The sequence below is a fragment of the Ischnura elegans genome, chromosome 10, assembly GCF_921293095.1.
Source record: "Ischnura elegans chromosome 10, ioIscEleg1.1, whole genome shotgun sequence".
NCBI classification, from domain to species: domain Eukaryota; kingdom Metazoa; phylum Arthropoda; class Insecta; order Odonata; family Coenagrionidae; genus Ischnura; species Ischnura elegans.
The window spans coordinates 107405778-107423850 of NC_060255.1; the positions used below are offsets into that span (position 1 = coordinate 107405778).

The 18073-nt window shown below is 39.8% G+C and overlaps 1 protein-coding gene across 9 annotated transcripts in view; it reads right to left on the reverse strand.

Annotated features, from left to right (window-relative positions):
* LOC124167378 (rho guanine nucleotide exchange factor 11) overlaps window positions 1-18073 on the reverse strand; it is a 558219-nt gene that overhangs the window by 503189 nt on the left and 36957 nt on the right. For all 9 annotated transcript variants that reach the window (XR_006866674.1, XM_046545401.1, XM_046545404.1 and 6 more), the window contains exon 2: window positions 5948-6186. Coding sequence is in view for 8 of the 9 variants with exons in the window: in XM_046545401.1 (XP_046401357.1) it covers window positions 5948-6186 (239 nt within the window). In the remaining variant the exon portion in view is untranslated. The remainder of the gene's footprint in view (window positions 1-5947; window positions 6187-18073) is intronic.

An 18073-nucleotide genomic window follows, 5' to 3' on the forward strand; every position in this document is an offset into this window, starting at 1 on the left:
CGTAAAAATTGAATTCCAAACCGCAGAAAGTGATTGCGTGTTTTTCATTGACTCGATTTAGCTGAATTAGCAATGCCTATAGTGTAATTTATAACAAAATGACAGTAATGATTCCATTCCGAATTCATCCTGTACTTTTTTGACGATTTGAAACTATTATTCTGTCAAAGTGAGAGGGCCAGCTACACATCAAGACTAATAACTACACACCCACAACTGTACTCACTTCTCACAGCTTCAGTTCACCTGCTTGGATGCACTGGCACGCTAACATTGAACGTGTCATTGAAACCGAAAGGTAAAAATATAAATGCATACCAACGTGAAGACACCAAGAGAATCCACATCAAAATAACTGAAGAAGGGAACCACTAGTCTACTTACAATAACGATGCCGAGGAATTTTCTGGAAAAGAGAAAAATTCGTCTTTCTTACAGTTAAGTTATACATCTCGAGAATACCCCGATAGAATTGATGATGATAGATGAGTCAACCACCACTAATGCTAAAATACAATTTAATAATTCACCAGCTAATAATTTGCTTGATGCCTCATCGGGATTTCCACCGGGTTAATTCGTAGAATGTCATTAACGTTTCAACGGACGACTCGTGCATAGTCTTAAGGGTGAATGAATAACGTAGACTTAAAACGAATCCATTCATTAAATGTCACACTTAATCATTCGCCCTGATGACCATTGATGAGTGTTCCGTAGAAACGTTAGTGATACACAAAGAATTTTAAACGGCGGTAATCCCGGTAAGACTGCATGCAAGCAGCACCATTCACAGGAGCCCAAATATTACCAGGGGAATGATACTACGTCAATCAAAGGGTCAACACGAAGTTCGGTTAGGCAAGACGAGGGTAGAGCTCACCTCGGACTAAGGCCGAATTCCAATCCAAGAACACAACGTTAACATGTGCAATCACAGTATTTCTTATTATCTAACCGGGACGTACCTACGAATGACCGTTGCGCTGTTCCACTGATGCGGCGGTACATGTAAACTATATACTCTATCTATGAATTGCATAGATCTGTCACACGAAAGGTTAATCTCAGAGTGTAAAATAAATTTACAAATTTCCTATTCTTCGTTCGTGGTATAAAATGAAAATTTATAAAAGAGTTAAATAATTTGACTGATTTTTGTGCTCGAGTTTAGTATTTAAGCTCCAAACCCTTTGTATGGTAATATAACAGTCGAAACTTTAGCGAAATATTAAATACTCTCTGAATGTCCAAACATCAAGATAAATAAATCACAAACACATTTCACTTGATTTATTTTTCGAGATGTGCCAGAGAATACTTCAATTGGAGTGATTTGTTCGGCGAACACGTCGATCCTTACGATAAGGATTAGCAAACCCCGTTTTAAAGAGGGGTATTTTGGGAGACACCCTTACACAGGGAGGTGTAAAAACGAGAGTCGGATAATGAAGGGAGAAGCCATCGTTTTTCGGGAGGAAGGGTGAGCATTCGTACGGCTGCTTCAACGCCGAAAGAAGAGAAAGAAAGACACAGTGTCCCATTACGTGAGAACCCTGATTCCCAAAGTAAGCACGGAGGATCCGAAAACTAATACGGACTAAAAACTGAAGCCTTCAAAGCATTCATTCCATATCGATCGACGTGAAAAGTCCCGAAAACATCGGATAACGCAAGAGGGTACTATCAGATTATACTCCGTGCTCCATGTTCAGCTCACAATGCGCACAATAATGGCAAGTCCTTTCCCAAGTTAACCGCCATTAGTTTCTTAATGCGATGTTGCCACGTAGAGCATGCAACAAAACGATAACTATTGTACTGACCAATTGGTCCTTGTTTATTTCAATGCAAATTAGATGCTACAATACAAGAAACCATTATATTACTGCATTATCCTCGCCATAAATTATACGTCGTGGGCAAGGTAGAGAGCCTCGAGGCTGTACCTTCGCCTTTTATGATGACTGATCCACGTGTTTGTGTTGAATAATTTGTTTCTCCTACAAAATTCTGCTGCTTTCTCACCCCTGTCGTTCCGAATTCCTAATCCAAATTCTCCTATTTCGTTTCCATCCCTCCCTTCCCCGACTGAGGCGTTCCAGTCCCCGATCACTACCAGATTTTTCTTACCCGGTGTGTCTCTAATTATTTCCTCGAGATGTTCATACACCTCATCTACTTCTTCTTCCCTATGATTTCTAGTGGGCATGTAAACTTGGACCACTACAAGGTTGGTGGGCCGCGCCTCAATTTCTACCACCAGAATCCTATCGCTTACCTAGTCTATACCTACCACACGCTTACCCATCTTCCCGTTTAATACTAAAGCTACCCCTCGCTGGCTTTCCTCCCCACCACTATATATAACCCTATAACCATCACTCCATTATTCCCCCCCCCCCATCCCTCCACCTCACCTCGCATAATCCTAAGATGTCTATCCTCCCTTTATCCATTTCCCTTTTGATATTCTCTTACTTCCCCGCCCTCATCATTGTCCTCACATTCGACGTCCCTACATTTATAGCCGACTTCTTCTTCTCCATTTTCTTGGTCTTCTTTTCTTCCTTCTTCATTGCTGCTGCTGCAGATGATGATGATGATGATGATAAGTCTCTGCAAGGATTTCGCATGTTGACGACCCCGAGGACCTTGCCGACCTCGCTGCCGAGCCCGACACCCGCCCTTTGCGGACGGGTCCCGGGCGATGAGATTCCGAGGCTCATTTGGTTGTACTCCACGTTTTCAGGGAAGAGATACTTGGTAGGGTTGCCCACTTCCATTCCAACAGTGTTTTTCACGTGACACCATCACGTGGACTACCTTTCGTCTGGCTCCTACCCTTCGACCTATGGGTGGCCCTACCGGGAATAATTTAGAATTAATCCCGCCAGTGCAGCTCTAGGGGTCATAGGAACGCGCAAGCCTATCCACCACGACAAGATTCTAGCCCAAAGGAAAGGCTATGTGATTGGAGGAACTAATAAAAATTACACAAATTTCCCGACACAGCGATGTAGGTGACATCACGTAAAATTCTGAAATTTTAAATGTGATGGGACTATTTTCATCAATAATGTGTTCACAAGTATCGCTATATTTAATTTAACATATCAAATTTTAATACAAAGAGGAAAGTAATAAACTAAACTCTCAATATATCCTATTCATATTTTAATTGATATTTTTTTTTTTTTTTAAAGTAGCAGCTAAGGAAATTACGTATAAAATGACGCTTGCGATACTCTGCTTCTCTTAACATTAATTTTTACGGTAATTTTCTTCCTTTCATCTCTGATATTCATCCTCACCTTTATAGCAGCGAAGTTTCCGCTAAACAAGAAATGAACGAAGATTTAAAACATTGACGTATGGAAAGTTCCGCGAATTGATGAGTGATCAACTTAAAAATTGATTGAAATGGGGCCGTGGGATATACTTGGGTCAATTAATTACTTAATCAGATTTAGCTTTGGCATTTCACTTTTCTATTACTGTATTTCACTTTACTATTTACGTTACAATAGTTCAATGTCAATTAATTTTATGACAAGACATGCTACAAAATAAGAATGTGAAAACTTATTTCATTAGAGCTGAAAGTGTCATTTGCATCCCGTAATTTATTTGAGAACTTTTTAACACTTTTTCTGAGTATTTCAACGCTGTTATATTCGCTCATAGCATCTCAAATTCCGCAAGCACTTAATGAGGCAACGCTCTTGCGAATAAGCCAAACTACAGTCCTGATTACAGTTATTGCATCTGACTGGCTAAGTTGATAGAATTAGCCGTTCTACAGTAAATTATTTCATTATAAAACAAATAATGAAGGTGATGATTTCATTCCACATAGAAACTTTGAGTTAATGATGAAATTAAGCATCAAGCTTTCTCCCTCTGTACATACTTGAATGGATTTTCGCCCTAAGACATTCGAACTACGAGGACTCCTCTTTCGATTAGATGGGGACGGAGGCATTACCCTATTTTCTTATTTTAACGACAACGCGAAATAGCGAGGATTCTTGACATTCGCGTCGAGGGGAGCTCCAATTAAGGGAAGCCATCACGGAAAACCCAAACACGCCCCCACGAATAACAAGACGAGACACGAGGTTTTCTTTTTTTTCTTGAAAGAGTTGATGTGAGGGGTCCCCAAACAGTTCGTTTTGCGACTTAACGCACGCGATCTCACGCCTAAAGACATATGAGAACCAAAACACGGTCTCTTATTGACTTATCCCCCGAAGCACGCAGCACGAGCGAACCAAGCGCCACATTTTGAGGGTGCAGATGGTTAGAAAACGAAAAATTACGATAAATTAAAAAAAATTAATTCAAAATCCCACGTTTTTATTCGATCTATAAAGAGTAAACTGAGCCACCGTGCTTTGACCCAAGGTGCCACGTTTATTTTACACATATAAATGGCATCATGTTCAAAGCAAAAAACGAGGTGTGCAATCGCTCATCAACGCAAGAGGCTAAATTCGATGACTAACAGAAAAAATATCGATCGATGGTGGTCATTTTTAGAGAAATATGAGAAAATCGGAATTCATAAACATTCTGAATGTGCACACACACGAAAAATTAAATCCTGCTAGTCGTAGACAAATCATTTGATCTAGTGTTTACATTAAGTTTCAACATAATGAGTTAAAAAAAAAACGTTTTTGGCATTTTGGCCCGTTTTTTTCCAGCCCACCGAGCGTTTGGCACAGCATTAGCAAAAAAAAAGAATCACTCGGAGCGAAGACAAAATTGAAGTTATATTGCAGGAGAGGGAGTGAGTGAGTGTTTGAAGGAAGCTTGCTAAGGTTGCTCGTCCTGCTCTGAAGATGTCCGACTCACATGTACTTAAAATGAGGCATAGGAAGAGCAATAACTGTTGTATACGTCCGGATTAATTGATATCCAAAATCGCACTTTCACCACATACGAACTTAGAAATGCATTCGTGCGATTTCCCCAGGTACCTCAATGGAGCGCGATCCCCAAAATATTTATCGCAAGGGCATAAAAGCTCCAATTCTTCATTTTGAGAATCGACATCGCATTGTTTACAGTTCAGTGGGAAACACATGTAAAAGATAACCTTCATTATTTGTTTTATAGTGAAATAATATTTTAGGGTAGAACGGATAATTCTATCAAGTAAGCTTGTACGATGCAAGAATTTCACAGCTGCAATAAGCAATAACTGTAGTTTTGCTTAGTCGCGATGGTGTTTCCTCATTGATCAATCGCCCGATAGTAATTTCGACCAAGCTTCTTCGATTTATCGATTGACCATTGGGATGTTCACCTAAATACGCTGAGCGGACTAAATGCTAGCAGCCTAATAATCAGTTATAATCAGCCGAATCATTTTCCCTCCATAGCGCTGTCGAATACGATGCAAACGACACATCCCACCTGGGGCGCAGCTAGAAATTAAGTCTAGGGGGGGTTTTAGGCGCAACTAATACTGGGAGTCTGGGTGGTATGGAATACCCGCTAGGGTTGGCAGGTGATGTGGGGGGCCCTCAAAAGAAAATTTTTAATACATTAATGGTTCAAAATGGACATTTTTGCGGCTGTGTGAATAGTTCGATGGCTTGTTTGTGAGTCACCCGCCCCCCTAATATTAATTACAAAATTTGTCTTGTTAATAAATTTTTACTTTTAAAAATTCTCTAAGCTCTGAAGGGGGGCGGTTTATCCCCCCGAAACCACCCACGCTGCGCCACTAAATCCTATTTCGAACATTTAGCTAAGGCATTTGAGGGGACAAACCTTATTACTCCATCACTTATTTATTATGATCCTGTCATTTTAGAAAAGGTGGAATCCCCTTCCTAGTTTCCCTGACTACAAGTAAAGAAAGGTTTTCCAGGAAATTAGTCGTATTGGAGAAAGTCCAGCGTATGGAGAGAATGTCGAGCAATGCGTTCCTCACCCTCCTTGACGGCTTGCACGTAGACAGGGTTGTCTCCGGAGACCTTCATTCCGTATCCGGTGTCGTCTTTGTGCACCACCACCGTCACGGTGAGGTTGGGCGAGTCCAAAGATGCCGGGCGTCGAAAGGAAGACGAGGAGTGCAAGGAGGAGGGGGTGAGGGGCGGAGGGGGGTCCGCCGCGGCCCCCCCTCCCCCTCCCGGCGGGGGCAGCGGCCCAAACGACTCGCCAGACAACGGCCTGCAACAATAACAACACAACCATCAGAAACAATCACCATCATCATTATTACAATTCAACACTTTCCAATTGTTAGGATAGGTTTGCAGACAATGCTGAATCTACATCATCTAATCAGCTACAACAAGAATGATATCATCATAATAATTATTATTATTTCTATTTAAGCTAAGTAATAGTAGCGGGCGTAATGTGGTGGAAAACCTTCGCAGATTGAGATGCCGAAACAGATGAGAGTCGGAGACATCCACAGTGAATATATTCGCCACATAATCAAATCTTTTAAAATTGAAAATGCGTTGAGGGATCCGCTGAAGGAGACTCGACTGCCAGTAAACCAAAAGTGAATACAATTATTTTCGTTGAATATTAATAATTAATTCTGTTTGGCCTAATATCTGTAGTTATATATTTTTAAAAAGTAATATTTGTAAAAATACAGCCTGTATGATAAAAGTCCAATCAGGGGCAGTTGTGTGAGTGACTAATGACCATCCTGGGACTTCGACTTTTCAATTTTTTTATTTAATCGAGATAATAATGCTAGCAATGATTTACTAATTAAAGACAAAGATGAAATATCAAATCAATTAGATGCACTGTATATTTTATTACATAATCCGATTTTCGGGGTTGACGATTCATCCATAATCGTGTATCGTGAGTCATTTGTTTAATAATTTGAATAAGACGCACAAACGATTTTTTTTCACAGGTAGATACAGAAGAGAACATTAAAATGCATTAGGGTTTCATTTGAACACATGTATTTCATTTATGAAAAATGATTAAATAAAAGAGAGAATTTCTTTTGAAGCTACTCGTTATGGTGGGCCGAAAATGATTCTTTCAGGATCAAATTTTTGTTGTGCGGATAAGTGACATCTCAAAGTTAACGCTAACTCATGTCAGAGTCCCAGACCCGAAATGTATTCATAACCAGATAATATTAACCAATGCCACCCGAACCCTTAAGTTTAAAATTTTCCGAAAACTCAGAATGCTGTTTAATAATAATAATGTTCAGAGAAGTAATTACTCCAACTGCTATTTTGGTAATTACTTGCGATAAGTAAAACTCTCATAATAATAATAATTACGAAGTTTAAATTTTAATTTAAGAAATTTATGGGTTTGTGATGGCTGAGAACGATAAGTAAATTACGAGTGCAGTCTACCCGCACAATATCCAAAATGTCTGGCTGGATGTGGTATCACTTTAGATTTTGACTTTCTGAAACCGAATTAGCATGAAATGATCTACTTTTCCAAACAGTATCCCTTTTTTAACGTCTCAAAAATCCTTCAGAGGAAATTATTTCCTCAAAGTAAACTAAACAATGGTAAATTTGGAAATAAATATTAATTTCGACGTAGAAATGTTTATTCATTTATTTTTTCCGAGTAAAACATATTTTTGCTAAGATAATGAATTTATAAAAGTTGAATCCCACTCGTAAGGTTTACAATTAGTCTCTTCATTATTTACATCTTGAAATTTCGCATAAATTGAAGCGAATAAGTAGTTAATTGTTTATTATTGTTGGTCCACCCGAACAACCAACCAACCCATCCCCTCTCCTCAATTCTTCCCTCCATCAACCTCAAATGATGGATGAGCAGAGTGGTGATTTTATTTTCATGTTCATTACAGTACTTCAAGTTATTATCGGTTATTTCGATAGCTTCCCTTATAATCCGAAGGAAATACTCATTTTAAAATTTACTTTCTACTTCTTTATTCACAAAATAGTGAACAAGACAAACAATTTGAATAGGGTGGTTTCTATTATTTTTTATTGCCTATATCGAAAGATTATTACTCCTGGAGTATATATTTCACGCTTTTAGATTTTTAAATGACGATATCTATTTTTCGCGATTAAATTAAAACTGTAAATTTTCAAGCGCGCGAAAACGCGACGGCTAATTATGAATTTTGGGAAAACTCCATGTGACGTCGTTTTGATTCCCGCTGCCGCAAGTGAGGTGACCTTGGGGAGAGGCTTTGAGCGCTGATACGACGCAGGACGCTAGCAGGCAGCGTAGAGTACCCTGCTAGCAGATGGCGCTGGGCTTAAATAAGGATTATTAATACCTTATCAAACGAAGAAAACTTTACGACCTTAGGCATTGTTAATAGGTGATTATTAAGAGATGATTCCCTGAGCTCTGTGCCTCATGCATGCATTGGTAATGTCAGACGATGTAAAACGCCTATCTACTCGTATAGCATCTAGGTCCCTGTGACGTCACGTGGAGTGGCATCGCATGGGCGCCAATCTGGCCTTTTTCAAACGAGTTTAAAATTGACCATTGCCATTCGTCTAAACTGGGATTTCTGAAACCAAATAATTTGTATATTATGAATACACTAATGGTGGGTAACGAATCGCAATCAATGCCTTTCGTTTTCTTTGATGAAGGAAACAACCCTATATGGAAGAACCGTTAGCTTCAACGTTTAAACTTCTCTTTGAAGGTATGTCCCCGTTTACCCCCGAATCCGCAGAAAGACTTTTTTTAGAAAGGTTAAGGAGGTCAATGATCGCATATCTTGGACAATGGGTGAGTGGAATAGATGTGTGACTAAGGCCCGTATCATAAAAGTCCCCTCGAAGTTTGAGTCGAGGATGGCCTCGTTTGAAGCCGGCCTAGCTCGACGAGGAGATCCCTCGATCGCATCATATCATAAAAGTCTCCTCCAGCTCGGCTCATAGGAGGGGTTTGAGCCAGCGGAAATGACGCATTGTTGAGGACGATGTTTCTGGTTTCAGAGTTGACAGTCTTCCAGCATTGTTCCATGTTCATTTTTACGAATCGTATTTGCGCAGACATGCGCAGTAGCGATATACCGAATGCGGCCGGGGATATACCCGCCAATATCAACAATAGAAACAGAAATGGTTAACAAGGGGAATACACGACCTGACGACTGGGGTGGCCGATTGAGCTCAAATTTTCTGATTCGGTAGATCACGGATATCAACTAAATATGCCGAAGCAAGGCGACGCACTTCTCAAAACTTTTCGAGAAAAAAGCAATTAAAAATCGTAAAAAACGGGTCTACGGTATATATCCGGTATTTCCTTACATTTACTTAAAGACAGCGGTGGCCCAGTGGTAACGGTGGTTGACTGTGGATGTAATAGGATGGCGAATTCAATCCTCACTCACGGTCCTTTTTTTATTTTATTATTCAAGGATTTTATTGTTTACATTTTTAAAGATTGTTTTCTTATCTTCGTTAGCTCAATGAAAATATTTTTAATTCATTTTTTTAAACATTAATAAGTGCTGAAAGGGGTAGGAAATGAAGCAAGGGCTATATAATAGCCTTTCCAAGGGCGATTTTGTCTTTATTTGTTCTCTCTAGGTATATTAGGGTATTGCGAGTGTAAATTGTCTTCTGTAGGGGTGGGGTCAGAATAATGACATTTAAATTATTAATTGGGAGGGAAATCCACCCTATCGACGGATTATGCTTTCATTGGGATTTTAATTGAGAAAATTATTCGTAAGCATGAATGACACGTGTATGCCGTCAAAAATACAGGGCAGTCGATGCGGCGGAGGAAAGAACACGTTCTCCGTTTGTTCGAGTTCGATCCCGAAACTTGCAAACGAAGAATTTAGTAATATAAAAGAAGTACTGTGAGTGAGGATCGAACTCCCAGTCCTTATATCCACAGTCAACCACCGTTACCACTGGGCCACCGCTGTCTTGAAGTAAATGTAAGGAAATACCGGATATATACCGTAGACCCGTTTTTTTAAGATTTGAATTGCTTTTTTCTCGAAAAGTTTTGAGAAATGCGTCGTCTTGCTTCGGCATATTTAATTGATAGCCGTGATCTGCCGAATCAGAAAATTTGAGCTCAATCGGCCACCCGAATGTCGTGTATTCCCCTTGTAAGTCGGAGCGCATGGCCAAGCAGGAGCAGGAAATTTTGTGCAATTTGGTGGTCAAGTACAAGGACGTAATTGAGTGTAAGCGCTCGGATGCGGAGTCCGTTTTAAGCAAGGCAAGATGCTGTCACAAAATAACGGAAGAGTTTAATAATCGTGGATGAATAATCATCATCTTCTCGCAATGGCGGAAGTCACCTCAAACGCTTTGAGCCGACAATAATCTAACCTCAAAGTTTGAGCTGAGGCTGGCCTCAAAATTCGACGTTTTTGAGGTTGAGGTCGGTTTTATGATATCGTATCTCCTCCTCATGACGACAATGAGGTGGAGGCCGGCTTCGAGGGGACTTTTATGATACGGGCCATAGACTTAAGAGCGATCACATATTCTGTACGTATCAAATCGGATCGATTAGAGCCGAGGGTTCCTTCGACAACCGATTCGATGGCGTACAGTACAGCACTCTTCAAGGGGATGTTATTAATCTTCAAGACTCTATGATAGTAGGACAGCACCCGCGCAGGCAGATTTGGTTTCCGAACCATTCGTAAAAATGGGATTATATCCCCATTGTAACGCATCTGCAGGGCTATTCGGCTGAAAGGGGCCATTGTTATGGCCAGCCGTGAGTTGTCTGACTGCCGTGAGTTGCCTGACCCGAAATTACGGCCTATACCGATTCCACTCTTGAGGGGCCGTATCGTATGGGCCGGCCAAAAGGCTTAACGCCCTTTCTGCAGGCGAGTATGATAATCATAATTGGTATTAATAATGAATGACACATTGTTTCTTCCACAAGTTTTAAAAGAAATTTCTATTTTATTAACGGTTTCGGCTATTACACCATTATCAAATAGTTTGGTAGTGAAGGAGTTGATGGTAGGTGAGTTAACTTTGTGGGTGTCATACATGATAAAATAAAATAAAAACACTTTGTACATTCAACACAATTTTAATATTTAGCGAACGGTTTCGATGTGTTCTACGTCATTTTCCAGCTATACCTGTGTCTAAATTAAAATTGTGTGGAAAGCACGAAGTGTTTTTTTATCACTTTGGTAGTATTCGATAATGATGTTACAGCCGAAATCGATAATAAAATAGAAATTTTCATATACTCGTAGAAGAAACAAAGTGTCTTTCGTTATTAATATGGAGCCCTTCCACCACGTATGACCTTAAAGTTTCGATTTAATCATAATTGGTACTTTAACTTCGGTTCACTTTTTTTAAACACTGGTCATATTTATAGAATGTATTTTGTTCCAACATGGAGATAAAATTAATTCTACGGTCCTTATTAACCGAAATTGACTCCTATTATTTGGATTTTCTTATAGCACTGGTCTGGCAGCAGACGCTGGAGAGCTTCGAAAAAAGTGAAGAGCGAAAAGCACGGACGAGAAGAAGCAGAAGAAATTTGTACCGTACAGCAATCATAATATGTATTCGTGAATTGTACGCGCAATGAATAGCGCGAGTATTAGAGATCCCCTTCCTCTCCTTCCAATGGTGTAACTATTGTCTCGTGGGTGCAACTAATTGCGCCCAAAACCTAAGAAATCTACCCAATGCACGATATCCGAAGATGAAATTGAAACTTTAAGTTTCATTGATGAAATTTATTATCAGGGGCTTAAGTTTAGGTAGCTGTATAAAATTATAACATCAATATGAAATTATCATTCTCTCCTTGATTTGTGAACGGCATTTGTCTTTTATGCATCGACTTACTGAAGATTACGTTACTGCCAAAAAAATGTATTAGCCTACGTTTCTTTGATATCCTCCCTCGTGAACCGTAATGCAACGAGAACCTTGAAATAAAAAACATTTCAGAGCGGATATTTCAAGTTACCAACAGCTTGTCGAAACAAATAAGTTAGAAATCTGTAAGCAAATGCAGCACAGAAAGCAAAAAAAGCCTGTTCCTCCGTTCACTCCCACGGAGCATCCATTTATAAAGTATTCATACCTTTCATGTAACTATAAGCAAACGCTAAGCCCATCCACTATCTCTACTAACAAGGTAAGTATCAACTTTCGACGCGCGGAAATATTTAATCAAAATATCATGATCACATGCGAATGGATTACACGTATCCCTTACCGTCTTTCCAGATGAAATCGACGTATTTCTTTCATATAGTATCTAGCCAATGCCCGTTGAATCCGTATGTGCTCCCTCGCAATATTCATATATTTCTTGAAACAATCGCTATATAATCGATGACACTTCGTAAATTTCTTTTATAACTCCTAAGGCGAGCAATGTTATTTCGTGTGGCCCGCGTTATGACGGCCTTCTAGGTAGGCCATAATATTACGGCCTTAGCTATCGCCACACTTATGGCTTTTCCCTCAGAGCAGAATCGCTGTCGCAAAGCCAAACGTATGTCCCGAGGCCGTAGTTATGGTCGATTTCTACTTATGTCCCGGCCATACGATTAGTGGAATATCCCTGACTGTCCCCACCCATCATCAAATCGTCCTGAAGCAACTTAGCAACTGGATACGATTATCGATAATAACAGCCGCAAGGCAGATCACGGGTTTACAACTTCGAATAACGACTAATGCTATAAGAGGAAACTGTCTACATTTCATTCGGGACCAGCCCGAACCGGTTTTAAATCCCTGGTTAGCCCCAACCATAACATTAAGCACCATTCAACTTTACCAGGATGTTGATGAAAGTTCTGGCAAGTCTGATCTTACACAGAAGCTAACTACAATTTTCAACCACCTCTCGGTAAAGTTAAAGGCTGTGTATCATCTTAATGTTAGCGTTAACCAGACATTATGAAACAGACTCGTGGAGGACGGGCGAAACAGTCCTCTCCCCTAACGTGAACCAAACGCGGCAAAAACCCGAAAAGAATAACGGTGGCGATGGTTGAAGAATAGATGAGTCGGCGCAGACATATTGGGGTTCCGCGAAGCGTATTGGAAGGAAGGACCAACGTACGACATGACCCAAGACAATTCTCTGCCGCCACAACCCCTCCCATTCAACAATGATGGAGGGTGGGGGACTTCCAGACTACAGAGGGGGTTTTCCCCCCTGCACAACACGACAGAGAGAGAGAGAGAGCTTCCCTCCCTCAAACACAGGCAGGGAGATGAGAAGAGCCCATTCACGCAACCGCCCCTCCCGCCGCTGAAAGGAGGGGAAGGACAAGTGAGCAGCGCGTTACGCAACCATCCCTCCCGAATCGTTCCGAATGACTCCTATTCTTATTACGACGACGACGGCCACCGAACAACGATTACCATAACGTCTCCGAAGTTCACTCGGGCTCCAACGACGAAATAGCACGTACAGGAAAACTAATTACCGTAAATCGCAGTTAGGTACTTTATTGAAGGATGGGAGTATGTATTTTCAACTTTTTCTTCTTTCAATTTTTAAAATATTTCAGAAATTACTGAATTAACTTCAAGACGCATATCTCACTTCTATAGCACGTTTAAATGATTTCAACTCACCGGATTAAACAGTTGACTTTGTACGCAGTCACGCGCACGGGTGCGAAGTTAAATACACCAACGATGATATACGCCATGAAAAAATATTTGGCTTAGCCGGTATTCGCACCCGCATCTACTGATTACCGGTCAGGTATGCAACCAGTTACACCACCGAGCCTTCTTCTATCAACGCGAATCTCAGACATACTTGACCGCTAATCGGGAAATTCGAGTTCAAAACTCGGATAATCCAAATATATTTTTAATTGCGAACTTTATCCATGGAATATGCACATGATTTCAGTTTGTTTCGGAAAAAACAGATTAAATCATACATAGGAACTATTTTTCCCGTAATTTGGAGTTATTTCAGTACATTCTTACGATGGTACAGTGAAAACGTGACTTTTCTTTGAATCTCCAAAAGCGTTCCTAAAAATCGAGGAAAACCAGTCCAGAGACATAATACAAAAAGAATTCCCTTTAAAATCATCCAATACTTCGGAATGCGATTAAACATGTATTCTTCTAAATCTACATCTACATAATACCCCGCAAGCCGCCTAAAAGGCGCGTGGCAGGGAGTGTTAGGACACCAGCCGTTTACAGATAAAAAAATGAAGTGCTCTAACGAGGTTGGGACTAGCGTTTATTAAAGTTCTTTATGGTTCGGGGGAAAAACGAATTCCCACATCTATCCGTTCGGCAAAACATCTCTTAATTTATCGCTTCTATTGGACCTGAAAATATAGTGTGGCTCTAGAATTATGTTCTCTGAGTAGTAAGTATTGGGAAGGTAACCCCCGCCACAAATAGTTTTTCACCAATTATAACAGTTTTCTCTGACCTCTGTCGGTGACCACATTTAAGCTAAATTTTCAGACGTTTAGGAAAATATATTTATGCATAATAATTTTAAGACTTATTATACTAAAAGATGAGCGGAACAATGAATAAAAAGCTCGTCAAGATTCAAAAACCTAATTTTACAGCACAGAAAAGTGTACTACGATATAACATGTCAACAAATAGATTTAAAAAAAAGTATAACAAAAACAATTGACCATACATACCTTTTATGAGGTTGTTTGGTTTTTTTTATAGCTATGAAACAATAGTAAATTTATTTTTTACACTTACATCAATTGTGAATAATTAGATTGCAATGCATTTTATTATCTAATTGATGTCAGTCCTTTCATTACCAATAATGCCAAGAGTTTTTAAACCTTGAGCACTTTTGTATTTACTTATGATACCTCTCATCTTTACATATAATGAGTCTTAAAAATCGGAAATATATATTTTTGAAGAGACGGCAAATGTATGTTTTACAAAATACCCAGTGTTCAAGAGATCTCTTACAAATATCAAGACGATGTCACAAATAAAAGAAACACATTGCTCAGAAACACATTTACGAAGAACGGAATTCGGAAGATCCCCTGAGGATGGACATCAGGTCGCGCCTCGAAACGTCAGTGGGAGACATGGACGACATCAACCGGTGGAAAACCCGAGAAATTTTTCTGCACATTGGTTGAATTTTCCCCAATGATTTTTTTGCGCCACATTTTCAATGAGAGAATATTTGCAACGTTGGGCAAGGAACATAGGAATTTTCTTCTGGAAATCTTATTGGAGTTGAAAAATAATTAATACAAATTAATGAATTATAAACAGTATGAAATGCGCTGTAGTCAGAACTCAACGATGCACAAATATATGAAGCAGCCAAAAATGCTAAATTTCAAATATTACGTTAAAAGAGATACCGCCAACGAATTCATTAATAATTCAAATCTTCGAAACTTCAATAGGGTGGTTTCCTATTATTTTTTATTGCCTAAATCGAAAGATTATTACTCCTGGAGCACGCATTTCACGCTCTTAGATTTTCGAATTACGATATCTATTTTTCGCGAATAAATGAAAAGTGAAAATTTTCAAGCGCGCGAAAACGCGACGGCTAAGTAGGAATAATGGGAAAAAGTCCCTGTGACGTATTTCTGGTTCCCCCTGCCGCCTTGTGAGGTGACCTTGGGGCGAGGCTTGAGCGCTGATACGACGCAGGCTACTAGCAGGTAGCTGAGTATGTACTCTGCTAGCTGGTAGCGCTTGGCTTAAATAAGGATTATAATTACCCTATCAAACGGAAACTTTCCGAACTTAGGTAATTTTAATGGGTGATTATTAAAAGATGTTTCCCTGAGCTCTGTGCCTCGTGCATGCATTGGTAATCTCAGACGCTGTAAAACTCCTATCTACTCGTATAGAAACTAGGTCCCTGTGACGTCACGTGGAGTGGAATCGCATGGGCGCCAATCTGGCCTTTTTCAAATGAGGTTAAATTTGACCCTTGCCTTTCGTCTAAACCGGTATTTCTAAAACGAAATAATTTGTATATTATGGATACACAAATGGTAGATAACGAATCGCAATCAATGCATTTCGTTTTCTTGGATAAAGGAAACTACCCTATTGCACTGACAAGATATACTTCAACATCCATGTTTTTCAGGTATTTAACGTCATGTTTCACACATAACATGGAGTTTTCTCTTCGGCAGTTGTATGTTTATTTTTGTCGCTAGGAAACAAGCGGTTCCCAGTTCTCTTCCGGATTCTCGAATAATTTTAATGTAGACTATTCGATTACTCCTCTTGACTTGGAGCTAAAGAAGAGTTAGTGCGACAATTTCTTTATGATGAAAGTACTAATAAAATTAAGTACTGTGTATTTACTTTTGGAGGAAAGTACTTCATCAAGCGAATAAAACGCAAGAGAGTCCTTTGTTGCTCCGTAGTGTTCTAATAGGGGTATTTCTATCCTGGAAAAGTTTTTTGCAAGCAAGCCAATCATTCCTTAATTGAGATAAGATTGGATGATTGTCACTCGAAGGGATTGGAAGACATTCCCACATTTGTGCTGCTGTGAAGATCATTTCAACATTTCTGCGGCACTAAAACTAAAAAATTAAAGTTACCGATCAGTCACTCGTATTCCCCTCGCGTTGACGTCGCAATGCGAAGAAATAATAGCGTTAAGGCATCAACGCGAAAATAAAAATTAAAAGTTAAAATAAGAATTAAACACTCTAAAAACGATGTGGATCTAAAAATACGACAGAGACCTTGTAAAAACCACATACCACCAACTGCAATGCATTTTATAAAAGTATTCTATTAATTAAATCTATAAAAATAAACTTATTAAAATCCAATGACTTTTTCCTGAGCTGTACCAAAGCTTTGAAACGACTCGTTTTGACATAATCGCGAATATCACCCAGTCAGCAAGTAGCATTTGGATTTGAGGCCAAGAGATGAATGGAAATGACAGTGGCCTCAACGTCATACGGAGGCGGCAAATTGACTCAAATGTAGGCTAACATAGGAGAGGCGTCGTAATCCAGCAATATGTACACGCCCGCCCGCGCGCGCATATATATCCATGCTGCTGGTTTGTCGCCCGTATGTCAGGGCTTCAAGCGCTTGACCCAAATGCTGCCGCACCTCTACCTACCACAATAAGCATCGGCAGAAAACAAAATGGCCCTCACCAACCAATGCCCACCTTCATACAAGGCCACGCACTGCACAATCACATGAAATTCATTCAATTGAAGGACAAAAAAAAACTGACCGATTTCATTTCGCCAATCCAAAAAAGCATTTCAGATTCGCCTTTTTTGCCGACTTATTTTTTTCACCGCACTCTGCTCATTGGCGAAGGATAAATAATGTAAATAACACAGGTTTTTAATCAGAAAAAAAGTACTGACAGATCGATCGTGGTTTCATTCCGCCAATCCTCAAGCATTTCAGATTCGCTTTTGTTTGTCGAACATAGGTTTTCACCACACCGTTATCATTGGCGTTAGATAAATACTGCAAATAAAAATAGCATACAGTATTTAAACAGAGGAAATATACACACAAGAGCGCGCATAGTCGTCTGCTTACGGGGCCAAGGTGTCCCACATCACGTGACCCCAACCCACCAATCCCCTCCCTCGACAGCGTGAAGAAGCTCAATCATTACGATGTTTACCATTTGGTTTTCTTGTTTATTTGTATCGCGTTTTACAACAATTTTTTTATTAAAAACAATAGCCTTTACGATTTTCTTAACTCAGAGATATTTTAATTAGCTTTGAAAATTAAAATTAATAGAAAAATATCGCCGATCGCACCAATAATGTACGAGAACAACAACGGAACGCTTGCAACCACGGAAACGAAAATTCAACTCTCCTGTGTAAGACCCCACATCACGTGGTTTCAATTTACGACTCAAACACCTGCTACTGCGCATGCGCACTCTTGCATTTACTTCTCCTGAGAGCGTTTGACCCACTAGCCGCCTCTACCGGCAAAATTACATACATTCACGCTTACGTATGAAAAAACATAAGGCCAGCATCTCCCAATGGCTACCTTCCCTCAAGGTCGCGCATTGCACAAGTATTCACAATTGATTGAGAAAATTCATTTAATTCAGG